This window comes from Ailuropoda melanoleuca, chromosome 8 (genome assembly GCF_002007445.2).
Source record: "Ailuropoda melanoleuca isolate Jingjing chromosome 8, ASM200744v2, whole genome shotgun sequence".
NCBI classification, from domain to species: Eukaryota; Metazoa; Chordata; class Mammalia; order Carnivora; family Ursidae; genus Ailuropoda; species Ailuropoda melanoleuca.
The window spans coordinates 8,514,432-8,541,792 of NC_048225.1; the positions used below are offsets into that span (position 1 = coordinate 8,514,432).

General features: G+C 40.0%; 2 protein-coding genes across 7 annotated transcripts in view; both read left to right on the forward strand.

Moving 5' to 3' along the window:
- The window catches only part of DIXDC1 (DIX domain containing 1), a 68,446-nt gene extending 63,830 nt beyond the window's left edge, over window positions 1-4,616 (forward strand). For all 6 annotated transcript variants that reach the window (XM_034665748.1, XM_034665747.1, XM_019801656.2 and 3 more), the window contains one exon: window positions 1,251-4,616. In XM_034665748.1, coding sequence (XP_034521639.1) covers window positions 1,251-1,331 — 81 coding nt within the window. In that variant the 3' untranslated portion in view covers window positions 1,332-4,616. The remainder of the gene's footprint in view (window positions 1-1,250) is intronic.
- A 2,576-nt stretch (window positions 4,617-7,192) lies between these two features.
- Window positions 7,193-27,361, forward strand: part of DLAT (dihydrolipoamide S-acetyltransferase) — a 32,322-nt gene continuing 12,153 nt past the window's right edge. Inside the window, exons 1-7 of the mRNA XM_019801654.2 lie at window positions 7,193-7,638; window positions 8,124-8,225; window positions 8,538-8,662; window positions 8,821-8,974; window positions 12,443-12,569; window positions 14,328-14,515; window positions 16,194-16,347. Of these exons, the coding sequence (XP_019657213.1) occupies window positions 7,360-7,638; window positions 8,124-8,225; window positions 8,538-8,662; window positions 8,821-8,974; window positions 12,443-12,569; window positions 14,328-14,515; window positions 16,194-16,347 (1,129 nt within the window). The 5' untranslated portion in view covers window positions 7,193-7,359. The remainder of the gene's footprint in view (window positions 7,639-8,123; window positions 8,226-8,537; window positions 8,663-8,820; window positions 8,975-12,442; window positions 12,570-14,327; window positions 14,516-16,193; window positions 16,348-27,361) is intronic.

Genomic DNA, 27,361 nt, shown 5'->3' on the forward strand with positions numbered 1-27,361 from the left:
CAGAGCCTCAGGCCAGTCGGATAACTTCAGACCGAGGTGGTCAGGGAATTGCACAAGGAGTTGACAGCTTCTTCAGTTCAAGGACTTAATCACCTTGACCAAACTGGGACAGCATTCTTTATTTTAAAAAGGAGAAAGTTTCGTTAGTGAAAATAAAAGGACCTAAGCTTGAACGAAAGCTTGGGTTTGGGGTCCCTTCTCTATCTGTAGACAAATCTTAGAAACGTTTCTGGGGGCGCCTGGGTGGCTCAGCCGTTAAGCGTCTGCCTTCAGCTCAGGTCATCATCCCAGGGTCCTGGGATCAAGCCCCACATCGGGCTCCCTGCTCAGCGGGAAGCTGTTTCTGCCTCTCCCACTCCCCTGGCTTGTGTTCCCTCTCTTGCTGTCTCTTTCTGTCAAATAAATAAATAAAATCTTTAAAAAAAGAAAAGAAAAGAAATGTTTCTGCTTCCTATGTTGAGCAAAATAAACAGGCATGAATATATGGAACTGTATGCCGTGATGGTAGTTTCTCACCTATGCTTATTCTCAACTCCTTGACTGTTTTCTTAGCCTACGCTTCTCTTTATAATCCATCTGCCAAATATAAGGAAGAGAGTTCTGGGTTCTGACATAATCACATTGTGATTAAAGCCAATGTTTTATTTCATAAATATTTCCAACTGAAATGCTTTAATAACCCTGCTCTATTAATGGCTTAGAAAATTAATTGAATGAATGAATAAAAAGAACTGCCTGTTCTTTTGGTCTTCTCTTCAATCCTTTCTTTACCATACTGGACCAAAATTTTACTGTTTCTCATTTTTGTAATGTTCATGCTACCGCTTTCTCCTAAGGACCCCAAAGTGCTGTATGGTTAGTAATGTATTAATTCTAGTCAATCTCTATAAGCAAAGCAGGGTTAGGGATGCTTTTACCATTTCATAGATGTGGAACTAAGGATATATGTCATGTAATTTTAATAATATATAATAACATAACACAATAGGATATATTATAGTATATATTGTATTATATATAATATATATAACCTATTAAAATATAACATTACATATATTAAAAATATTATATATATATATTTAGTTACACCTTTAGGGACGAAACCAAAGGGACATAGACTCTAACTTTAGGCTTTTCTATGTTCTTATCCACTGTGTTGAGGCCTTACTTTTAGCAGCAGCAGCTAGCTGTCCAATGAGACTCCCTGTCTTATTTATTTTTTCATTGTGGCTCTTTTTTCCTTCCTCTAGGTTTTCCACGATGATGATGCCATCCCTGGGTGGGAAGGGAAAATTGTAGCTTGGGTAGAAGAAGACCATGGAGAGAATTAATGCTGAATATTGGATTGGGGGCTTATGGAACTTGGCACCCCCTGGCTGTTTCACTCAGGAAAGAGGACTAAAACCAGAATACACAAAGAAGTTTCTAGTTCGTGCTGCCAAACCAGAAACTTCTCCAAGTGCAACAGCCCCAGGCCAGTACTGTTTCTGTGCCTGGCATATGGGGTACTTAAAATCCCTGTCCACCTGTAGACCATGGGTTCATCTGGAGTTCCTTGTCCGTGGGAACACAGTGTTTTATTCTGCTCTGAGGACAACAAACCGAAGGCCTTAACCAATGGGGATGGATGATCCCGCTCCTGTAGGGGCATGGCTGCTATTATCTGGATCCTGGGAATTGGATGCATCACTCCTGTGTGTTACAGTATTTTAATTGGCCTCAATGGTTGCAGCAATCAGAGTCCCAGCATTTGTACTCACAGACAAGGCAAAGGTACCAGCTTTTTTGCTGCTTTGCAGCTATTGCAAACCAAGAGTAACTCATGAGGTGGTACCAAAGATGAAAGCCCACCTTCAGGGATTTTTTGGACCTGACATGGATGGTGCTGACTTGTTGATTGGATGGAAAAAGGGCTGCCCATATTGTGCTATACTTGGCTAAAACCATGATGAAGTAAGACCTTGGGTTGCCTCCTGTGTCTTAACTGGTTCTGCAACTTGTCCTTTAGCCCACAGAGGGCACATTTCATGTACTGCTAGTTTTCTCTGGGGACTCGTTCACTGTAGAGCCATTTTTCCCCTTCCAACTGACGAACTTTGTGTTTGAAAGGAATAAGGAGTTAAAGTCTCCTTAAAAATCTAGGCGGGTATGGAAAGGTGCTGCTACCCATATTTTCTTGACTTACTTTCTCTCATGACTTCCTTTAGCTCACGGTATCTCCTTTGTAGTCAAAAGGAGACAGATCATTAATTTCAGTATTTGTGATTTATGAGTACTGAGCATGAGTTACTGGTCTGCCCCTCTTCATTTCAAGTTATTTTCTATTATATGTTTAGTCTAGGTTGATCCTTTATGGCACAATAGGAACCATGGGGCATGGAGCATGAGTTGTGAATGGCAGTGTTGATTCTGGGTAAAAAAAAAAACAAAAAAAAAAACCCCTAGAATCCTTTCTCATGTGCAACATTGTCAAGTGTAGAAGCTAAAAGAAAAGAGTTAAACTTCCAGAGATTACTTAAAAACTTGGGTTTTCTCAGTCATTTACCAAGCACCATCAACTAATCAGCCATATATATATATATATATGTATATAGATATACATATATATGCACACACACACACACGAATATTCATTCCCAAAAGCAGTCGGCCTGTGACCAACAATGTACACTGCCAACCAGAAGAGTCAGACAAGTCAGTTCTGGGTTCTTGACCTGTCTGTCTCTAGTTCATCTCCCTTTGCCAGCTATTTCAACAGACTACTCATTGGAGCTCTGAAATGACATTTCGTTGTTTTATATAGATATGTCTTTTAAAATAGTTCATGTTTGGAGAATTCTTTTGTACTCATTTGCTTTTTGTCTGAGAACCATGTCTATTTTTATAACTTGAATGTGAGTTCTATATGTTCTCACATTCTGTATACTGTATCCATTTTTTAGAGAACCCAGTAGCTTTTATACAGGCTCTTCTCTTCTTAGCCCTTGTGGTTTCAGAACAAGCTTTATTTTATTACAAGTATACTAATGACAACTAAGTCCTGGTTCTAATTCTACCTGCCATTTTGGTCGTGGAGGTAGTTTTACGTAATCTATTTGATTGCTCCTCTGGCAGACAGAAGGAGCTCAAAAGACACCTGCTATCTTTCAGTAAGTTTACTTGATCTTTTCCTACTGAAGAATTTCTCATTAGAAATGACTGGGAAAGTTTGGGAAAGCCAGTCAAAAGCAAGAATAATTCATTATGAAAGCAAACAGAAGAAAACAGGATATTCTGAGTCCCTTCCCCACCCCCACCAGGAAGTCTGGAGAAAAGGTCCTCATGTCACCAATTTCTCTGTTGCATGAATTTTAGTGTTTTGCTATAAGACAGCATGAGGGTTATCAGGCCAAAATTCATTATTGTATTTCCAGTACAATTTATCTTGAATATCTGTCTCTTTAGTTTTTACTTGTCAGTTTTCTTTGAGCAAACATTCTTACCATTATGTAGAATTTAGCTTTTCAGAGAAAATTAAATGAGAAAAATTTCACAAAGTCCTCGACCTTATTTGGCTTTTCTATCTCTGTCCTTTGGAAGAGGAGCTGCATGGCCTTAGTGCCTCCACAGAAAGCTGAAGTTGAGTTTAGGGGAGAGAATGAGATAATTTTTTCCCCTTCAGCTCATTAATCTCATATGCCACGGGTAATAACTAAACACCCCCATTACAGGATGTCACTCCAGTAATTCTTGTGTACAATGTGTTGGTAATCCCCATTCCAGTTTCTAAAGACAGGAAAGAGCCTTCTGAAGAAGCATGTGCATTGGTTCTTTCTGGTTTGAATAGATTCCTGTTTGTTACACTATGGCTGCACTCAAAGCCTCCGGACTTATTCAGAGTATTGTCCCCTGGTGATATTTGTGTGGGATAGTCCATCCTAATACTGAAATTCTCTTTCTTTGAAAAAACTAAGGAACTAGAATGTTTACAGTTCATAAAATAACCTCTAAACTCTGTGAGATTAAAAAAATGATCCTCACAAAAACTAGAAGAAAGCTCAATTCCTTTAAAAGTTGTCACTTAAAAACTGACAACTCTTCTCACTCAGTTCCCTAAATTAGCTGGAATTGGAACACTTTACAATTTGTACCTAAAGAATTTGGGTTAAACTTAGTTAATGGCATTACTTACTGATTAACAGTTCAGCTCTTTTTGAGCAGGATGGTTGTAAATTAGGGAAAAAATTTTTATGTTCTACATCCAATCCAAGAGGACTCTAATTACTTAAGAACATTTATGTCATAATTATAATAATTTTCATTTTTTCCATAAAATAAGCATTATGATTGCACACTCCTATTGTCTGAATTTATGTAAGAGGTATAGCTTGCTTAAAAAATATATGTAAACTTATATTTTCTTAGAAACATGGATGTTTGCAACCATTGCTTTCATAGAGATTACCACCATGCATTCTCCCTGTTTTATGTTTTCATGAAGACTGTGTTATACCAGAGGCTTCTGATTATCAAAGTGATAACCAGTTTTAACTGCCTGTATGTACCAGATTTGTGAACTAATTAAAAAAGAAAAAAGCAGAAACAAACCATGAATAAAATGGAGTTTGCAAACTAAATACCATTAATCATTTTCACTTGTGTTTATCTACCGAAATTAATCAGCAAAGCCATTAACATTTAGTGCAAGTCAATTTCCTCAAGTGATCTCCCTGGTAGCATGTTTACTCATTACCTGGGGAGCAGAGATAAGGATTACTTTAGTACTATAGATATTTTACCATTGGCATTTCAAATGTAAGCACAAAACACATTATTGTCAAAGAAAATTCATTGATTTATCACTTCTTTAGCACTTTCCTGTTTGTTACACTATGGCTGCTCTCGAAGCCTCTCGACTTATTCAGAGTGTTATATATAAATGTGTGAACAAATAAGAACCTGAGTACAAACTGTATGACGACATTTTTTAATGAAAAAGCAAGAAACACTAAACAGAGACTTTCAGAAGTGTGTATTTAAAAGAACCAGAATTTCCAAGTTAATTTGAAAGCTGCCTTCCTACAACTTAGGTCAGCTTCATTTATCACTTCAATTTAAATGTTTTCTGTATCTATATTTTTAGTCCTGAGCTTTTACTTGGCTTGCAATTACATATTTTCAACTATTAATTATAAGCCATTTTAATTGGGTCATTATGTTAAAATTAAATATGTAAAGAGCTTAACTCAAATCTTTCATTACCCGGTAATTCCTCTTTCCATCTACCCATTTCTCATCAGTTGTCACTCTACTTCAAACCTTAGAGTCTCGAGCCTTCCTTTTCCTTAAATTCTGTTATCCAATCTGTGTAGGGGAGTTCAGACCTGCTTCTTAGGGCTGATTTGACAAACCTAAGAATTCCTAGCCTACCTCTGGAGTAAACTTACCACCCTGCACTGTTTGACCTGTGCCTTCCTATGATTTAACTATACCTGTCAAAAGTATATTCAAATGCAAACCGGCTATGCACTGAAAAATGCAAACTCAGGTTTACGCAATCCTACCTAAGTAAGTGAACAGCAAACTGAATATATTATCATATAAAGGCTAATTTAGATCCAGTTATTAAATTCAAATACAGTGGAAGTAGTAAGATATTCTGATCAATTCAAAATCATTAAAACATTTTCATAATAAATTATAAAGTTACAGTATAAGTCCTTTTACTAATCGCAGGTATTCTTCCAATAGTTATTCATAAGTAGTTTTACATAATTGTAATATAGTTGCTCTATTCTTATAATTTCAAATGTGCCTTTCCATATAATATGGAAATTTTCTATTTCTCAGTTGTATTGCCTATGTATTACTGTTAGGCATCTGTGACTGCTTAAACTTTCCTCATTCTTGGAGAGTTATGTTTATCAGTTCTTTTTGTTATAAAGACACTAAAACGGTTTTTACCTTGTTCTGAATGCTTTAAAGGTACTAGAATAGAATTTTGGGGAAAGATGTAAACATTTTTCCCGGTCTGTTACTTATTATACTGCCATCCATAAAAACAAACATTGCACTCGGTCCACTCAACAACTGCATCTTTTTCTCTACAATCTCATTAATACTGGGTTTTTGCTTTTTAAAGTTTACTACTTTAGTAGGTATGAAATAGTGCCTCCTGGCTGTTTTAATTTTCCAAATGTTTAATTACTAGCAAGGGTGAACATATTTTCACGTGGTTTTTCCTATTTCTTGTGTTCTTCGTATTCTATGACCATCTGTACAATGGGGACTTAGAGATATAAACACAGAACGTGCTTCCTCCTAATCTAATGTCACCCTCAGCTCAGAAATGAGGTATTTTTTACTTGAATTTTTATTTATGATAACCGTACGATAGAAGTGTACCTAACAAACATTGTAGATAACTTCTCGTTTATTAAATCAAACGACATGCCTTCAACCTCCAGTATTTACCGGATACTATACTGAACTCTGTAGTTTTGTACGAAATATTTCAAGCATAACAAAGTTTTTGCGATTTAAAGGGACTCTATAGTAAGTCAGAAACGCAAATCTGTTCTGTAAACTTATACCCTGATACATAGCATACATGCTTAGTCCAGCTACAGCACACCTTAATGGGGCAATGAATCTTTCGCTTGGCTGCCCTTCACACCGGCTGGAAAACCTGTTCACTCGGATTTCCGGTTATGCTACAGATCTGAAATTAAACCTTTGTAACTTCATACCGGCTGCGCGGAGCGAGGCCCCAAACCTGGCTACGCCTGGGTCTGCGGACGCGGACCGCACATCACCAGAACGTTCTCACCCCCTTGGACGACTCCGCGCGCCAGTCTTCATAAGCTCTCCGTAACCCCGCCTTTGGCCTCCGGCTCCCTTCCCCGCTTTTCTCAAAACTTGGCCACTCCCCCTCAGCCCACCTCTCAGGCCATTCCGCCTCCATCAGCCGGGCTCTGGCTGCCTTTTTAGGCCCCTCCCCGGGGGCCGTGCCCTTACCGTCGCTTAGGCCCGGTTCTACCCTGAGATTCCTCTCCTAGGACCCCCTCCCTCTACCTTCCCCCCTCTCCGCGTCTTATTTCTCCCAAACTTGCGCCTGCATTGGCTCTTCTGGAACGCCCCTGCCCCTGTGGCTCCAAAATAGTCTACCCTATCCCCCGTGGGCCACCCTTTGCCCTACTCCCGGGAGGAAAAGCCGACGTTCCACCCATTTCTGGTCTGGGGAGGGGTGCAGTGACTCTTTGGAGTCAACTTTACGACAATGTGCGGCTGGGCGGCGCGGCTGACGGCAACGCCGCACTGCTCTTGGAGAGGTCACTCCGGAGACGGCGTTGGTTTTGGGGTGTGGGGATTGCTGGCACTATGTGGCGCGTCTGTGCTCGACGGGCCCAGAATGCAGCCCCAAGGGCAGGATTTGGGGTTCGGTGGGCGGCCTTGCGGGAGGACCCGGGGGCTCCATGCGTGACCTCGCGGACTGGCGCGGCTCCGGCTCGTTGCAGTAGTGGGACCACAGGGTATGGTAGGGTCCGGGCACTCTGCGGCTGGAGCCCCAGCTCATGGGCCGCACAGAGGAATCGCCTCCTACTGCAGCTTTTGGGATCGTCCAGCCGCCGCTGTTATAGCCTGCCCCCGCATCAGAAGGTGAGCCCCAGACCTGCCCTTCGCGGGACACCGTTTGTCCTTCAGGGCAGACTTCTTGGCCTCGAGATCTTCCCTCTAAGGCTTCAGTAATCTTCCATCCCCCTTCCAGTATGTATCATTCGTCTCTTCTCCAATACCCAGCTTTACTGTGGCTCTTGAGCTTACTTACCTCTCCTGATATATTTATTCCGTTGAAGGAAAAGAGTTCCAGGCTTCGGTCTCTTGATCTAGTCCGTTGAAAGAAGAGCTCCAAACCTGAGGCTATTTGTGGAATGTCTGCCGAGTTACGTGTTCTGCCAGTCCCACGGGACTCTGGAGCAGGAACCCTGACACTGGAGAGCTGGTGGCAGGAACTCCTTTTCTATCCCCAGTGCCCAGCGTGGGACGGGACTCAGTACACTCATTACATATAATTGAATGAAGCATTAAGCCAGACTGAGAGATAGCGTTTTCTAAATTTAGTATTTCTCCTTTTTCTCCTCCAGGTTCCATTGCCCTCTCTTTCCCCCACAATGCAGGCAGGCACCATAGCCCGTTGGGAAAAAAAGGAAGGGGAAAAAATCAATGAGGGTGAACTGATTGCAGAGGTAAGTTATTTAAAACATTGAAATGAGTTAGAAGGAACTGGCTTAGCTAAACTGAGCGTTAGCTTTCCGGATAGGTAATTATCACTTTTGCTTAAGAAACTGAGAAGTTTTTTTTTTTTACAAATTGGTATTAGAGAAGGTTGGCTAGATAAGTTGTCAGCAGCTAGCCAGGCTGATTTTTAGCTAATTCCTTTCAGGTTTATTAATAGAGGCTTTATCTTCACATGACTGTTGAGCTGTGTGATTCTAGGCACAGTCTAATAAATTTTGTGCTGGTAGCATTAAGCCTAAGCTGCTGCTTTGTGTTAAAAGGTTGAAACTGATAAAGCCACTGTTGGATTTGAGAGCCTGGAGGAGTGTTACATGGCAAAGATACTGGTTGCTGAAGGTACCAGAGATGTTCCAGTTGGAGCGATCATCTGTATCACAGTTGAAAAGTGAGTAGTACCTTGGTAATTTGTGGAACTCAGGTTCTCAGTGGAGTGTTTTGACCCAGAATTGAGAAAGTAGGAATTAAAGGCTTCTGAGACAACTTTTGTAGGAGCTAAATCTGCTTTATGACCCCCTGTACTTACACATTCTTTCTCTTCCATAGGCCTGAGGATATTGAGGCCTTTAAAAATTACACATTGGATTCCTCGGCAGCACCTACCCCACAGGCAGCCGCAGCACCAATCCCTCCTGCCCCTGCTTCACCACCTACACCTTCTGCTCAGGCTCCTGGTAGCTCATATCCCACTCACATGCAGGTGAGGCTCAGCCTCTGGGTTTTTGCTCTAGAAAATTTATTATTCATTATTTTTCATATATGGCCATCACACCCTGGAAACTGGCATTAACTATGGCTAGGTCTTGTCATTTGAAAGTAAAGAGAGATTAAAAAAAGAAGAAAGTACATAGGGATTGAAACATGAAAATTGACAATTTTATTCCTAGTCATTATTTCCAGGTGTGTGAACTTGGGCATTCCTTTAAACTTTCCCAGCCTCAGTGTAGTAGATAGGATAATGCTTGGCATTTCTCATTCAAGAACGTTGTATCAGATTTGGAGGATGATTTGTACTTATATCTACTCCTTGTATAAATAGAGTATTTAGTAGGCCTCTGGTATTGTCTATTGACTCAAGTCCCCAATTGATGTTTTCCTTTGACATGTGGTGTTTATTTTCTAAGAGTGGGTGAACTAGTCGCGTAATATTACTAAATGAGGAAACTGACAATAGAGTGTGAGTGTAGAAGAGACAAAAGAGTTGAAGGCAATAGGGGCGCCTGGGTGGCTCAGTCGTTAAGCGTCTGCCTTTGGCTCAGGGCGTGATCCTGGCGTTCTGGGATCGAGCCCCACATCAGGCTCCTCCGCTGGGAGCCTGCTTCTTCCTCTCCCACTCCCTCTGCTTGTGTTCCCTCTCTCGCTGGCTGTCTCTCTGTTCTCTGTCAGATAAATAAATAAAATCTTAAAAAAAGAGTTGAAGGCAATAAATATAATCACTGTTGGTTCTGTTAAATAAATCCGTTTCTAAGAAACTACAGGAGTTCATCAGATACTACAGTTATCCTATGTTTATTTGTGTGTTTTGGATATTGGAAATGGGTAAAAAAGCAGCTGGCCTTTTTCTAAAGGATTAAGACTAAAGCTTTTCTTTCACTTAGTTTATTTGTAGAAATTTCTGTATGGGAATCATTTTCTTTTTTGGACATAATGTTCTTCTCCATGGTCTTTTATTAATAGCCACTCGTGAAGTTTTGTGTGATGTTCAGGTCATACATTTGTTTCATCCTATTCAGTAAACTGTATCTCACTACATAAGACCCACTTCATTTCTCTCATTTTATGTCTGTGGCTCTGTGTGCAAGTGTTAACAGTTGTATCTTAATTATCTTTTAAGATCTGTGTAGAGATTATCAGCTCCACTGGTTTTTAAGAAGTAGATGGAGATGACAAATTCTGAGCAAGAAAAACATTTTAGGGGCACCTGGGTGGCTCAGTCCTTAAGCATCTGCCGTTGGCTCAGGGTGTGATCCTGGTGTTCTGGGATCGAGCCCCACATCAGGTTCCTCTGCTGGAAGCCTGCTTCTTCCTCTCCCACTACCCCTGCTTGTGTTCCCTCTCTCGCTGGCTGTCTCTATCTCTGTCAAATAAATAAATACAATCTTTAAAGGAAAGGAAAAAAAAAAGAAAAACGTTTTAAAAATATTTTCTAATTAGAGTTCTAAGTTTTTCTTTTTCCTTCTTTCCCAAGACATTAAAATTATTTTCCTCTCAGAATAATCCTCTTGCTAATTAGATATAAAAAACTAGGGGGGCGCCTGGGTGGCACAGCGGTTGAGCGTCTGCCTTCGGCTCAGGGCGTGATCCCGGCGTTCTGGGATCGAGCCCCACATCAGGCTCCTCCACTATGAGCCTGCTTCTTCCTCTCCCACTCCCCCTGCTTGTGTTCCCTCTCTCGCTGGCTGTCTCTATCTCTGTCAAATAAATAAATAAAATCATAAAAAAAAAGAATCATTTAAAAAACTAGGAAGGGGGCGCCTGGGTAGCTCAGTCATTAAGCGTCTGCCTTCGGCTCAGGTCATGATCCCAGCATTCTGGGATCGAGCCCGCATCGGGCTCCCTGCTCAGCAGAGATCCTGCTTCTCCCTCTCCCACTCCCCCTGCTTGTGTTCCCTCTCTCGCTGCCTCTCTGTCAAATAAATAAAATCTTTAAAAAAAAAACACACAAAACAAAACTAGGAAGATAGCAAACAAAACCCATAGTAACTGGGTAAGCATCCAAGTTCAGTGGACACACAAGCCATATGAATAGCAAAGCAATGTTTCATTGAGATCAGCCAGTCGGATGTTTACATTTTGTTGGGGTGGAGGTGACTATTTCCTTTATTTATTTATTTTTTCCTGCAATAGTTGAAGTTTCTTTCTTTCTTACCAATTTGGGTGCCTTTTCTTTCTTTTTCTTGTCAGATTGGTTGTGACTAGGACTTGCAGTACTTTCGTTGAATGAAAGTGGTGAGAATGGACATCCTTACCTTGTTCCTGATCTTAGAAGGAAATCTCTCAGTTTTTCACTATTGAGCATGATGTTAGCTGTAGGGTTGTCATATAAGGCCTTTATTTTGTTGAGTATGTTCCTTCTATGCCCACTTTGTTGAGAGTTTTTATCATGAATGGATGTTGTACTTTGTCAGATGCTTTTTTTGCATCTATTGAGATGATCATATGTTTTTTATTTTTTCTCTTACTAATGTGATATATCACATTGATTTATGAATATTGAACCACTCTTGCATCCCTGGAATAAGTCCCCTTGATTGTGGTGAATTTTTTAAATGTATTGTTGGATTCAGTTTGTTAATATTTTGTTAAGGATTTTTGCATCTGTGTTTATCAGAGATATTGGCCTGTAGTTAGTTAGTTTGCATGTTTTTGGTGGTTTAGGTATCACAGCTGGCTTTGTAGAATGAATTTGGAACTTTTCTTCCTCGTTTTTGCAATAGTTGAGTAGAATATGTATTGACTGTTCTTTAGATATTTGGTGAAATTTACCTGGGAAGGCATCTGGTGCTGGACTTTTGTTTGTTGGGAGTTTTTTGATTACTGATTCAATTTCATTGCTAGTGATCAGTCTGTTTAAATTTTCAGTTTCTTCCTGATTTAGTTTTAGAAGGTTATATGTTTTAGTAATTTATCCATTTCTTGTTTGTTGGTGTATAATTTTACATAATATTCTTTTTTTTATCTTGGAAAGGTATCTGGGAAGTTTGGGAGAAATGCAGTTTCCTCTGAGTGAAAAGGTAGATGCTAAACACAGAAAACAGCAAAATTTTAATGGAATAGTCTAAACCAAGATCATTCTGTGAAAATGAAAAATTCTAACTTAATCTAAGTGATAAAAAAGATGAAAAGATACTCTGTGCTTAGATATGTAATTGAGGAATTCATTTTGACTGTCTAGAAAGAAATCTTTTCTAGTCTACCCCTTGCTTTTAACTTTGGTGGAGGAGGGAAGGTCAAAGTATCACTGATACTGTAGATCCTGGGATTTGAAGGGTGGTTCAGCTGGGAGGGCACTATCGAGGCATTGATCTTTTGCTGTTATGTGGGCATCAGACAGGTGGGAATTTGGATCGTCAGTCACTATCATTCCATAAAATATTGAAGCTTGCCTAAGTGCCATTGTGTCCAAGGCTTCCTAGCATTAAGCAGTAATATGTGTTTGTTTCTACAGGTGGTTCTTCCTGCCCTCTCTCCCACCATGACCATGGGCACAGTTCAGAGATGGGAAAAAAAAGTGGGTGAGAAGCTAAGTGAAGGAGATTTATTGGCAGAGATAGAGACTGACAAGGCCACTATAGGTGAGATTTCTTCAGCTCTTAATGGTTGAGGCACTGAGTTTTCCAATGAGGGAAGAGGATTGCCGTCCTATCCTATAATGAGTGAGTGATAACATGAAAAATTTTAATTTGGGGGATTCATTTCCTGGAACAGGCTATGTAATGACAGAAGCGTGCGTAGTGAAATTTGTCAGTTCCATGCTACACTCTTCACGAATCAAGGATATGTCAGTTTAGAGATTATTTTTATCTAGAGTTTGCTTCTTAGTCTTATTATATTACTGAGAAGCTATATCAGCACGGCTATTCTTTAAATTGGGCAAGGGGGAAAAAGGAGAGAGGAGAAAATTACTTTCAAGGCAGGAAAATGACAAAGAATTTAAGATGACTTCGAGGGAAAACAAACCATGGTTTGGATTGCTTTCATAGTTTGAGAACGACTAATAGAATATATATATATATACCTGTTCACACATCATATTGCATTTCCATATATTCCCTTTTTGATTCATTGTTATGCTTAGAACAAAGCCCACCTATTGGTGATAATATTTATAGATATTAGTAGATCTGTTTCTTTCCTGTCCAGTCCCCAGAGATGTAGTGGGCGATTCTGGGCATCCTCTGCAGTGGTGGTTTTAGATTGTGTTCTTCACACCCCGTGATTCCTTGATGGCACCTGGGGGCAAAGGAGACTTAATGAACAGGACTCTACTTTGCCCTGCCCCTTTCCCCAGCTTCCACCAGGACAGCTCCTTTTTATCTTTTTGTATATTGTGTTTCAACCGAAAGATTTTATTAGAAGAAAGGATTCTGTTGGTTAGAAACAAACAAAACGACTTGGTAACAATAGATCTGCTTTGCCTTTTAACTTGAATACCGGAATTGCTATAGAGATGGTATTCTAGAGACTCTAATAGTCACTGGAGAAGCATTACCTTCGTCAAATTCTTTAAACTGTCTTGTGGCCTTGGAGTCTTTTTTTTTTTTTTTTTTAACATAGCTTTTATTGGGTATGAATTCTTAGCTGGAAAAGGTAGGGATTCATCAAAGATGTATTTGTCGGGGAGGGGCACAACACAGCAGAAAGCCAAGAGATCTGCAAGGCAAAAATTGTTCTCTGCATGGTCTTTTTTTAGTTTTACTTTTGTAACACTTCGTGTTTGAGTTCTTTCTCAGAAGAGCAATCGCTGAATAAAGCATAAGTTGTCAATACCGTAGAAACCCTAGTAATGCCGTATTTCTTCACACTGAAATATTTAGTTGAATACCAAATAACCTCTTTGAAAAACTCCAACGATACCTTTAAGGGAATAATCCCACATCACTGTCAATTCTAGTAGCTCCTTTAATTTAACATCCATGTGGTTCTGATTTTTGGAAGTACAACTGATGCCATATTGGTATAGTTGATGTCATCTTGGAGTCTTGTGGGTCTGCATAGTGGCTTCCTTTTAGAGATGCTTTTAAGAAAGTGTTCAGAACTAACTACTGTCTAAATCTTTCATAGTTTTATTTAACAGCTGTTTGTTTAGTATTTACTTTGTACCAGGTATTGTTTCTAACTACTTCAGAAAAAATAATTTTTATAACATCCCTGTGAGGTAGGTATTATTGTAATCCCCATTTTGTAGCTAAAGAAGCTGAGACACAGAGACATTAACTCACAAAAGGTTATATAGCTCGTTAGAGGGAGAAGAGTTTTTTACTTAAAACCATGCTTTGAGTTTGGTGGGATAGTGGAGTCCTTTAAATTCCATAATGGTCTTTCTATTTAAGGTTTTGAAGTACAGGAAGAGGGTTACCTGGCAAAAATCCTGATCCCTGAAGGCACAAGAGATGTCCCTCTAGGAACTCCACTTTGTATCATTGTAGAAAAAGAGGAAGATATACCAGCATTTGCTGACTATAGGCCAACTGAAGTAACTGATTTAAAACCACAAGCACCACCATCTACCCCACCCCCGGTAAGTATGCTTTTAGAATTGAGGGAATACTACTTATTCATCTCTAAGCTAAGGGATTCGAGTGGATGATATTCTAGGTTCCTTCCAGCTCTCAGAATCTTTGAATAAGGAAGGAGATGGTTAGGAGCGCCTGGCTGGCTCAGTTGGTGGAGCCTGCAACTCCCGATGTCGGGATTGTGAGTTTGAGCCCCACATTGGGTGTAGAGATTACTCAAAATATTTTAAAAACCTTAAAAAAAAAGAGAGAGATAGTGAGCTTTTGTGGAGATCTGCAAGGTATGTGGCAGGCACCATTCCCCTAATAGTCAGTTGTTGGATCCTTGTAGCTTTTTATTTCTCCTGCTGTCTTGAGTTCTGCTGAGAACAAAGCTGAGGTGACATGTTCTTTTTCTGCTTTAGGTATAGATATGCATATGGAAATTACTGTATACAGTTGTTCGTGAACAACGTGGGGTCTGGGGCACCAACTCTGCACGCTTGAAAATCTGTGTATAACTTTGAATTCCACCCAGATTTAACTACTAATAAGCCTGCTGTTGGCTGGAAGCCTTACTGTCCACATACACAGTAGATAGTCAATTAACAGATATTTTGTATAGTATATGTATATGATACATATCATATGCCGTATTCTTAAAGCATAATAGAGAAAATGTTATTAAGAAAATTGTAAGGGAGGGGCACCTGGGTGGCTCAGTTGTTAAGTGCCTGCCTTCGGCTCAGGGTGTGATCCCGGCGTTTTGGGATCGAGCCCCGTATCAGGCTTCTCTGTTGGGAGCCTGCTTCTTCCTCTCCCACTCCCCCGGCTTGTGTTCCCTCTCTCGTTGGCTGTCTCTCTGTCAAATAAATAAATAAAATCTTTAAAAAAAAAAATTGTAAGGGAGAGAAAATACATTTACAGTACTGTACTGTAAAAAATCCATGTGTAAGTGGGCCCGTGTAGTTCAGACTCGTACTGTTGGAGGGTCAGTAAATCTTTGTTACTGTCAGTACTCTTGGTATTCACTTATGATAGTGGGTCAAGCTTATTTTTATAATACATTAGAACCTTGACATAACATGGCTTGTTTTGCATAGAATCTAGTTTTGTCGTTGTGTGCTATACAATATACACTACATATCTAACATGTCTTTGTATGCACGCCAGGCTAGGTAACACTGTGACGAGGCTTTTGTTGGTGTTCTGTGAGTTTAGACTAAGTACACATTTCTGTCAGAGAAAACTTGATTTCTGACTTCCCTACGTTTGTGGGACCTGATAAGTAGTAGTTACTTCTTAAGGTACTTTCAGCATGGAACCCTCCAGCATAATTTATTATTTGAAATGAAGTTAAGTAAAAACAAAAAAACAGTCATGAAAGAGAATGAGAATAACGAAACAGCAAGATATGAAAGTAAAGAACGTCTATAAGTATATTGCATACTGTTAGCAGTATTAAATTCATGTCTCTCCATGTTATCAGGGAGTAAGGTAACTTAATGTGGTTCTGTCTTTGACATAAGGTTGTATTATTACTCTTCATATTGCTATATTATGTTGTCTAAGGAGGAAAAATATGCATTGTGATCTTTGGGAAATAGATAAAAGTTATTTTGATTTCTTAATAAATGTAAGCTCTTCATCTTTCAGGCCAGTCTTTATAGTGGTGAATTAACAGTCTGTAACTTTTTTCAAAAGGTGGCCCCTGTTCCTCCAACTCCCCAGCCTTTAGCACCTACACCTTCAGCCACCCGCCCAGCTACTCCTGCTGGACTCAGGGGAAGGTTGTTTGTCAGCCCACTTGCAAAGAAATTGGCAGCAGAGAAAGGGATTGATCTTACACACGTAAAAGGTAAGTTTGTCTCTATGGAATGGTGTTGTAAAGATAAAATTTACTTGAGATTCCTTCTTAAAACCTGCAAGGACAACGCTGTACAGTCACTTGTTTTGGAATAGTGCAGAAAAGGATGGGGGAGGGAAGTAATCTCCTTTGTTGCCACCACAGATAGGGAAACTTACTGTATTTAGTCCATCTAGGATCTGCCTATATAATGTAGATAGGCTTTTTCTTTCTCAGTTTATAGGAACTGCTTAATTTTTAGTGAAAGTATAATGTGCTTGTTCGGCAGAATTGAGTTTTAGGACTTGACTATGTAATAAGAAACCTCTGTTGGTGCAAGACTGACTGAATCTAGCAGTACACAGCATAAAACATAAACCTGGGGTGACTTGAAATGACTTTGAATAATAAAATTCATATAAAACTGAAGTTCCTTGAGGGCAAAGGAAAGATAGCTTACTGATAAGAGCATGGTGTCTTGAATCAGACCATCTGGGGTTTACTCCTGGCTTTATCATCTGTGTGATATGGCTTTAGGTGAATTACTAGACGTATTACTTATACCATCTGCTTTTCCATCCGTAAACTGAAATATTAGTGTACATTAAAACACATAAAGGGCTTAGGACAGTATCTAAAGTATAATAGGTACTCAGTAAATGTCAGTTCTGTTCATATTAGTATTACTGCTTGGCATTTAAATAAATATTTTTGAGCTGAAACGTAAGATAATTAAGATGCTTATTTGGAGAAGGGGAAATTACTAAACCTGAAGCCTGGTTTGATGGCTACTAATGGGTGAATTGCCACATTTAGGATGACATTTCTTGAAGTAAGAAGTATCATTCACCATTCTTTGGATAAGAAAATACTCTTAAGGGATCTCCCTTTCTGTTAAGTACTGAAATTCCAATTTGAATCTAGATACTGTTTATTTCCCTAGTTGTCCAGCTGTGGGCACTCAGTGCTGGTTATCATCTGTCTACTATCCATTTTGTGGTTAGAAGGCAAGGCAGTCCCCAAAGAATAAGAATAGAATATTATAAATTTTTTGGCCTTCAGAGGATTCTTAAACAATATTTGAAGATGCTCTTTTCCATTTTTATGTTATTTCATTGGTATATTGCCATTTTTTATGTGTATGTGACTAGAATTAGGGACAGCAATGTAAGCTGGAATAAATTTTAAGGAGAGGAGGGGACTGGGTTAATAATTATATCCAAAGAATTTAGACAAGTGAAGAAGGATCATTTATGAGATACTTAGCAGCACTGGCTGCTGTACCACAGAAATAAGTGGGAAAGTCCCCATATTCTTATCAGGCAGTTAGAGTAGGTGATTCATTGACTATTATTTAAACCAATATTCATTGAGTCTTGTCTATGCATCAGTTGTTCATAAAACAGACACGATTTCAGTTTTAAATGCTTATGTTAACAAAAATGAAGAGTTACACATAAAGGGAGTACAGCATAGTAGTTAAGAGTATGGACTTCAGGGCTGGAATGCTCAGTTTTGAACCTTGGCTCTGCTGTACAACATCTGTGTGACCTTTTGTGTCTCAGTTTCTTCATTTGTATATAAAAATAATGCCTTATAGGTTCTGAGGGTGAACTAAGTTAAACAATGTCTGCACATAGGAAGCATATACAGGTATTAGCTATAATAATGAAAATAACTTGTGATTACCTAGGATGATCAAAATGTTAAGAGAGAATAAACCAAGTGATACGCTGTTGAGTGACAAGGTGAATATATGTGCAGCCTGACTGCTGTTAGCTATGGTGGTTGGGGAAGATCTTTCTTTTTTTTTTTTTTTTTTTTTTTTTTTTAATTTTTTTTTTTTTTTTTTTTTTTTTTTTTTTTTTAAGATTTTTAATTTATTTATTCGACAGAGAGAGAGACAGCCAGCGAGAGAGGGAACACAAGCGGGGGGAGTGGGAGAGGAAGAAGCAGGCTTCCAGCAGAGGAGCCTGATGTGGGGCTCGATCCCAGAACGCCGGGATCACGCCCTGAGCTGAAGGCAGACGTTTAACCGCTGTGCCACCCAGGCGCCCCTGGGGAAGATCTTTCTGATGAGTTGACATTTAATCCGATCTGAAAGATGAGAAGGAGTCAGCTGTGAACCAACTGTGTGAAGAACTGGGAACAGAGAGACCAGTAGTACACATTCTGAAGTGGGAGAGAGCTTGCATGTTTGAGGAACATAAAGGAGGCCAGTGTTAATGGAGCATAGCAAGCAGAGGGCCTAGTGGTAGGAGGTGAGGTTGGAAAGAAACATAGGGGTGAGAACAAGGACTTGACAGGGCATGGTAGAATTTGAAATTTTATTTAAAGCATAGCAGGAAGCTACTAAAGGATTAAGAGGAAGTGACATAAAATTACTTATATTTTTAAAAGAACATTTAAGCTGTTTGTGCAAATGGATTAAATGAAAGGCAACGTCCCTGTTAAGATACTGTTGCTGGAACTGACAGCGGTGACTTAGACAAGCATTGTCAGAGTGAAATGGAAAGAAATGGACAGTTTCGAGATACATTTTTGACAGAATCAACAGAACTTAGTCAAGGATGGTACATGGGGACTTGACAAGTTGTTTGAAACCAGAGGTGTGGTGGAAGCCTGTCTAGGTAGACTGAAAAGTAGAAAGTGGATGGAGAAGTAGAAACAGCATTGTGGACAACTCATTCAAAAAGCTTTGCTATGGAGGGCAGGAGCTAAGATGGCAGGAGGAGGACCCTAGCCTCGTCCCTTGAACACAGCTAGAAAACTATCAGATCATTCCAAATATCCAAGAAATCAATGTGAGGACTGATAGAACAAACTGCACAACTAGAGGGAGAGAAGAGGCAACATCAAGGAAGGTAGGAAGTGAGGAAGAGTGGTTTGGGGGAGAAACGGATCATGGGTACTGCAGAGGGGAGGGTAGCCCTTGTTGCAAAGAGAGGCAAGAGAATGGAGAGCATAGGGATACATACAAGGAGAATACTTCCCCAAAGCCATTGGCTGGGAAAATGAGAGGGGGTGATTTTCGTGAGTTTTTGCAACCAGCGGGGCTCAAAGACTGGAGTGTTAGAGGTCCATAGGCTTGGCTGCGATAGAGACCTGAGGGCACTGCCCTATTATTGGAGAACAGGCAGGCAAGCAACCCCAGGATGGATGGTGCGATCTGAGGATCACCTAAAGCACATGGGGAGAGACTTGTTAGCTCTTCTTGGAGCACATCTTTGAGAGATTGTGTTGCCTCTCTGGGGAGAAAAAGAACTGGCGGGTGCCATTTCCCTCCCCCACCCCCTCAGCATAAACCAACTTGAGTAAATAGCACAGTGCCAACACTTGCTGCCTAAGCTACTTACACCAAGTCCCATCCCACTGTGCTCTGTTGGCACTGCTTTTCTCAGGCAAGTGCACCTAAGAACCAGTGCAGCAGGTCCCTTCCCCAGAAGACCAGCACAGATCCTTGCTTGTACCATATCTACTGACCATAGAGTTCTTCAAAGTTTCAGTTCTAGTGGAAGTAGCATCAGGTCTCATTTAACAAATGGATCAGAGCACACCTGGTTGAAACTGGCCGTACTCTGACCAAGGTCCAAACACTGCCCACTGCAGGCAAGGATTGACTGATAGAGCAGCCAAGACACAGCAGCAGAGTACACACAGCACACTAGAGACCCTCCCTGAAGTGCCAGGCCCTAGGTACTATATGACCTCTTCTTCATAAAGCCATTACTCTCTGGAGCAGGAAATATAACAGGCTTTTTTTTTTAACACGCAAGACAGAGACCTAGACAAAATGCCAAGATGGAGGACTTCATCCCAAAAGAAAGAACAAGGTCACGGCCAGAGATCTAATCAAAACAGATAAAAGTGATATGCCTGGTGGAGAATTTAAAGCAACAATCATAAGGATACACGCTGGGCTTGAGAAAAGCATGGAAAACATCAGGGAGACCCTGCAGAAGTAAAAGAGTTAAGAAAGCAATCAGGCAGAAATGAAAAATTCAATAACTGAGATTCAAAACCAGCTGGATGTAATGACCACTAGGATAGAAGAAGCAGAGGAACAAATAAATGATATAGAAGCTAGAATTATGGAAAATAATGAAACTGAACAAAAGAATAATGATGGATCACAAGAGTGGACTTAGGGAACTAATGACTCAATCAAAAGTAATAACATTCATATCATAGGAGTCACTGAAGAAGAAGAGAGAAAAAGGGGCAGAAGGTTTATTTGAGGAAATAATAGCCGAAAACTTCTGTAGTCAGGAGGACAAGACAGACATCCAAATCCTGGAGGCACAGAGAACTCCCATCAAAATCAGTAAAAGCAGACCAACACCAAGACATATTGTAGTCAAATTTGCAAAATATAGTGATCAAAAAAAAAATCCTAAAAGCTGCAAGACAAAAGAAGTCCCTAACTTACGAGGGAAGACCCATAAAGTTAGCTGCAGATCTCTCCACAGAAATTTGGCATGCCAGAAGAGAGTGGCATGATATATTCAACACTCTGAATGGGAAAAATCTGCAGCCAAGAACATTTTATCCAGCAAGGCTGTCATTCAGAATAGAAGAAGAGATGAAGAGTTTCTCAGACAGGGGCACTAGGGTGTTGTAGCCGGTTAAGCATCTGACTCCTGGTTTCAGCTCTGGTTATGATCTCAGGGTCCTGACGTTGAGCCCTGCTTCGGGCTCTGCATTCAGCGAGGAGTCTGCTTAAGACTCGCTCCTTCTGCCCCTGCCCTCCTTCTCTCTCCCTCTCTCTCTAAAATAAATAAATAAATCTTAAAAAAAAAAAAAGAAGAAGAAGAAAGAAAAGAGACAGTTTCCCAGACAATTTAATGAAAAAAGTTTCCTGGATGATCGAGGCACCTGGGTGGCTCAGTCGTTTAAGTGTCTTATCTCGATCTCAGCTCAGGTCTTGATCTCAGGGTTGTGACTTCAAGCCTCGAGTTGGGTTCCACACCAGGTGTGGAGCCTACTTAAAACACACACACACACACACACACACACACACGTACGTTTCCCAGATAAACAAAAACTAAAGGGGTTTGTGACCACTAAACCAATCTGCAAGAAATATTGAAGGGGATTCTTTGAGTAGTAAGGAAAGACCAAAAGTGACAAAAACAAGAAGGGAACAAAGAAAAATTCTCCAGAAACAACGACAAAACAAGTAATAGAATGGCACTAAATACATATGTATCATTAACTACTTAGGTAAATAAATGCTCCAAGCAAAACAGAGGTTGTCAGAATGGATAAAAAAACAAGACCCATCTATATGCTGGCTACAAGAGACCCACTTTAGACCTGAGGACACCTGCAAATTGAAAGTGAGGGGGTAGTGGGGCACCTGGCTGGCTCAGTGGGTGGAGCATGTGACTCTTATTTTCGGGGTTGTGGGATTTGAGCTCCACGTTGGGTGTGGAGATTACTTAAGGTTAAAAAATAAAAAAAAGTGGAAGTGAGGGATGGAGAAACATTTATCATGCAAATGGACATCAAAAGCAAGCCAGAGTAACAATGCTTATACCAGATGAACAAGATCTTATATCAAAGATTATAACAAGAGATAAAGAAGGGGACTATATCATAATAAAAGGGACCATCCAACAAGAAGATCTAACAATTGGAAATATTTATGCCCCCAGCTTCGGAGCACCCAAATATGTAAAATGTTATAACAAACATAAAGAAACTCATTGATAATGATAGAATAATAGCAGGGGATTTTGACACCCCACTTACAGCTATGGACACATCATCAAAACAGAATATTAACAAGGAAACAATGGCTTTGAATGACACCTTGGACCAGATGGACTTAACATACATTCAGAACATTTCATCCTAAAGCAGCAGAATACACATTCTTTTCAAGTGCACATGGGACATTCTCCAAAATAGATCACATACTAGTTCACAAATCAGGCCTCAACAAGTACAAAAAGATTGAGATTGTGCCATGAATATTTTTGACCACAACACTGTGAAACTTGAAGTCAGCCACAAGAAAAAACTTGGAAATGCCACAAATACATGGAGGTTAAACAACGTGTTGCTAAAGAATGAATGGGTCAACCAGGAAATTAAAGAAGAAATAAAAAAGACACATGGAAACAAATGAAAATGAAAACACAACAGTTCAAAACCTTTGGGTTTGCAGCAAAAGCAGTTCTAAGAGGGAGGTATATAGCAATACAGGCCTACCTCAAAAAGCAAGAAAAATCTCAAACACCCTAACCTTAAAGCTGATGCCTAGAGCTAGCAGAAGGAGGGAAATAATAAAGATTAGAGCAGAAATACTGATATGGAAACTAAAAAAACAGTACAACAGATCAATGAAATCAGAAGCTGGTTCTTTGAAAAAAATTAATAAAATTGATAAACTCCTACATAGACTTACCAAAAAGAAAAGAGAAAGGACCTGAATAAATCACAAGTGAGAGAAGAAATAACCAATACCACAGAAATACAAAGGATTGTAAAAGAATATTATGAAAATTATATGCCAACAAATTGGACAATCTGGAAGAAATGGATAAATTCCTAGAGACATAGAAACTACCAAAACTGAAACAGGAAGAAATAGAAAACTTGAACAGACCAATAACCAGCAAAGAAATCGAATCCATAATCAAAAATCTCCCAACAAACAAAGGTCCAGGGCCAGATGGCTTCACAGGGGAGTTCTGCCGAACATTTAAAGAAGAGTTAATACCTATTATTCTCAAACTATTCCAAAAACTAGAAATGGAAGGAAAACTTTTTTTTTTTTTAAGATTTTATTTATTTATTTATTTGACAGAGATAGAGACAGCCAGCGAGAGAGGGAACACAAGCAGGGGGAGTGGGAGAGGAAGAAGAAGGCTCCTAGCTGAGAAGCCTGATGTGGGGCTCCATCCCAGAATGCTGGGATCACGCCCTGAGCCGAAGGCAGACGCCTAACGACTGCCCCACCCAGGCGCCCCTGGAAGGAAAACTTCTAAACTCATACTATGAGGCCAGCAGTACCCTGATACCAAAAGCAAAGATTCCACTAAAAAAAAAAAACTACAGGCCAGTATCCCTGATGAACGTGGATGCAAAAATTCTCAACAAAATAACTAGCAAATCGAATCCAACAGTCATTAAAAGAATCATTCACCACAATCAAGTGGGGTTTATTCCTGGGTTGCAAGGGTGGTTCAATACTTGCAAATCAACCAGCATCATACACCACATTAATAAAAGAATGGATAAGAGCCAAATCCATTCATGATAAAAATCCTCAAAAGTAGGGATAGAGGAAACATACCTCAACATCCTAAAGTCCATACATGAAAAATCCACAGTTAATATCATCTTCAGTGGGCTACAACTGAGAGGTTTTCCTCTATGGTCAGGAACAAGACACGATGTCCAGTCTTACCCCTGGAAGTCCTGGCCTCAGCAATCAGACAACAGAAAGAAAGAAAGGCATCCAGATTAGCAAGGAAGAATAAACCTAACTATAGAAGTAAAAGATCTGTTCTTTAAAAACTATAAAACACTGATGAAAGAAATTAAAGATGACACAAAGAAATGGAAAAACATTCCTATTTCAGCTTTGTGGCTCTGAATTTAGAGTATAATCGGTCATCTAAGTGTACATTTTTTTTTTTTTAATAAGTAGGCTCCATGGCCAATTGGGGCTTGAAATCAACCCTGAGATCAAGACCAGAGCTGAGATTTTTTGTCCCCAGCAGCATTAAGCTACTCTGATGCTGGCATTGTGAAGGCAGACATTTTAGAGTTTGACCAGGAAGTGAGTATAACCATGATCTACAGCATAAGCGGGGTGAGGAAGAAGTGAAGGTGAAAGGGAAATGATAGGTGATGAGAGCAGTCGAGACAATGGAGTGGGGGTCTGGTGAAGTTGAAGAAATTTTGCTGTAGGAGGCAGTGGTCTAGAATAAATGAGTTGAGAGGATCAGTGATTGTGTGGTGGTTTCTGACCACCATCTCTGTCACCAGATGTTTTTTTCACACCAACAGTTAATTCTCCTCCACCACCTGGGTATCTAACACTTTAATTCTATTCTGACACTAACTCTCCAGAGTTAGTGTCAGGCTCCATGGGGTTAAGGGCTCAGTCCCACAAGACTGCCGCCGTTTCTGATGCCAGCTGCAAGTCTTGGGGAACACCCATACTACTTCTTTTTTTTTTTAATGATTTTTTATTATATTATGTTAGTCACCATACAGTACATCCCCGGTTTCCGATGTAAAGTTCGATGATGCATTAGTTGCGGTATAACACCCAGTGCACCATGCAATACGTGCCCTCCTTACTACCCATCACCAGTCTATCCCATTCCCCCACCCCCCTCCCCTCTGAAGCCCTCAGTTTGTTTCTCATAGTCCATAGTCTCTCATGTTTCATTCCCCCTTCTGATGACCCTCCCTTTCTTTATCCTTTTCTTCCCCTACTGATCATCCTAGTTCTTATGTTCCATAGATGAGAGAAATCATATGATAATTGTCTTTCTCTGCTTGACTTATTTCACTTAGCCTTATCACCTCCAGTGCCGTCCATATTGCAGCAAATGTTGAGAATTCGTTCTTTCTGATAGCTGAGTAATATTCCATTGTATATATGGACCACAGCTTCTTAATCCAGTCATCTGTTGAAGGGCATCTCGGCTCCTTCCACGATTTAGCTATTGTGGACAATGCTGCTATGAACATTGGGGTGCATATGGCCCTTCTCTTCACTACGTCTGTATCTTTGGGGTAAACACCCAGTAGTGCAATGGCTGGGTCATAGGGTAGTTCAATTTTTAACTTTTTAAGGGACCTCCACACTGTTTTCCAGAGTGGCTGTACCAACTTGCATTCCCACCAACAATGTAGGAGGGATCCCCTTTCTCCACATCCTCTCCAACAATTGTTGTTTCTTGCCTTGTCTATCTTTGCCATTCTAACTGGCGTAAGGTGGTATCTCAGTGTGGTTTTGATTTGAATTTCCCTGATGGCTAATGATTTTGAACATTTTTTCATGTGTCTGTTAGCCATTTGTATGTCTTCATTGGAAAAGTGTCTGTTCATATCTTCTGCCTTTTTTGATTTGTTTGTTTCTCGTGTATTGAGTTTGAGAAGTTCTTTGTAGATCTTGGATACCAGTCCTTTATCTGTAGGGGGAACACCCATACTTCTGACCTAACTGTAAGTCAGGAGGCTGTAAGGCTGTAAGTCAGGAGTTCCCAAGACCCCTGCTTCATGTATGCAAATTCACTAGAATGACTCACAGAACTCGGGAAAGCCCTGTATGTACCATTACCAGTTTGGTGTAAAGGATATCACATGGGAACAGTCAATAGAAGAGATGCAAAGGGCAAGGGTTATAGGGGTGCAGAGCTTCCATGCCCTCTCTGGGAGTAGTATCACCCTCCCGGCACATTGTTATTTTCACCAGCCCAGAAGCTCCAAATCTTGTTTTTAAAAGAGTTTTTATGGAGGTTTCTGTAAGAAGCATGGTTATTTAAATCCTTCACCGTGAGTTGTTAAACTCAGTGTCCAGTCCCCCTGCCCTTCTTGGAGGGACAGATGACTTAGCAAATATGACCAAAGTGTAATCATTTGGGGAGAAACTGTTTTAAAGCCTAAACCCTAACGTTCAGAGTTTGATTTGTCTCACAGCTACTCATATATGTTTCATATTTATTTGAGGCAAAGCACGTTCACATAACTATCCCATTTTATCCTCACAACCTTCTTTGAGCAGGGGCTGGTATTATAATCTTTATTCTACAGATGAGACTAAAGACCAGCAGAGATAAGTGACTCTAGTCTTCCAACTTATATTTGACAACAGCCCTACATTTTTTACTCCTAGTCTGGTGTTCTTCCCTTAAAGCCATATTGCTTTATGATGGCCTGTTGTGCCTTCTTCTTGAGATAGGCAAAAGGATTTAAAAGATTTCGGCAGACTCCTAATAGGAAATTCTTGTGGGTGGTTAAAGCCCAACCTAAGCCAGTGATACTGTGGGCTTCCTTCTCTTAGGTGCTGTGCCAGATCTGCCTTGGCGGTAAGGGGGGGGTTATGGTTTCTGTTGCTTGTAAAGAAAGGGTATCTAATAGGGGTACTGCTACCTCTGTTCTAGAGCGCCGGGTGAGGATAAACACAATCCTAGCCAACTCATTTTTCATAAGGAAGGAAAGGAGTTGGGACGAACTGCATACAACGAGACTCCTTTTAAAAGTCTGCCTTGGGGGAAGATGAATCAATTTGACCAAATTTTTTCTAGAAGTGGGCCAGTGTAAAAGGTATTTTAATAACTAAATTCTGAATCTCCTTAGAATTAAGGTTCAGGATTATCTGTTCGGGTCTAAGTTAAACCTGATTGGTTGTGGATGGGAGGAGGAAGGAATTGAGCGAAAATAAAAGTAACCCCTTCGTGAGAGGATTTGAAGATCTTTCCTTGTGTGTGACGTTGCACATACTTCATTCCCAGTCTCTGACACAGGCCAGTTTAGAACCTTGGTCACTGCGAGAAAGCTCTGAATAAATGATGTAGACCACACAAGGAAGGAGTGATTCTGAAGATGAGATCATTGCAGTTGAGAGTTACTCAAGCTATTTTGGGTTGAAAAATTAACTTGTCTAATTTACCGGAAACAATTGTTGTCATATCTGTTGACTTTGTACAAAGGGAATTCTTCGTGATCAAATGAATCTAGAACCCAAATGAGATCCATTTCAAGGTTCAGAAAGGGTTTTTTGGAGCTAAGAGAGACAGCTAGACTTTGGGAAGTATAAATTGTACTCAGCATTATCCATATGTCATTATTTCCCAATTTAACAGTAAACATTATTTCAATTTAACATGAAAAGATGAAATACAGCTTAGGTAAAACTCTAAAAGAAGTATTTAACAAGAGTATTTGCTGTAGTTACAAAGAAAAGAACCACTATAGATCAAATGAGTGCATTCTGTGTGAATTATTATAATTGACAAAAGCTGCTGTGTTGGGGTACAGGAGTAATGCAGTGAGTGAC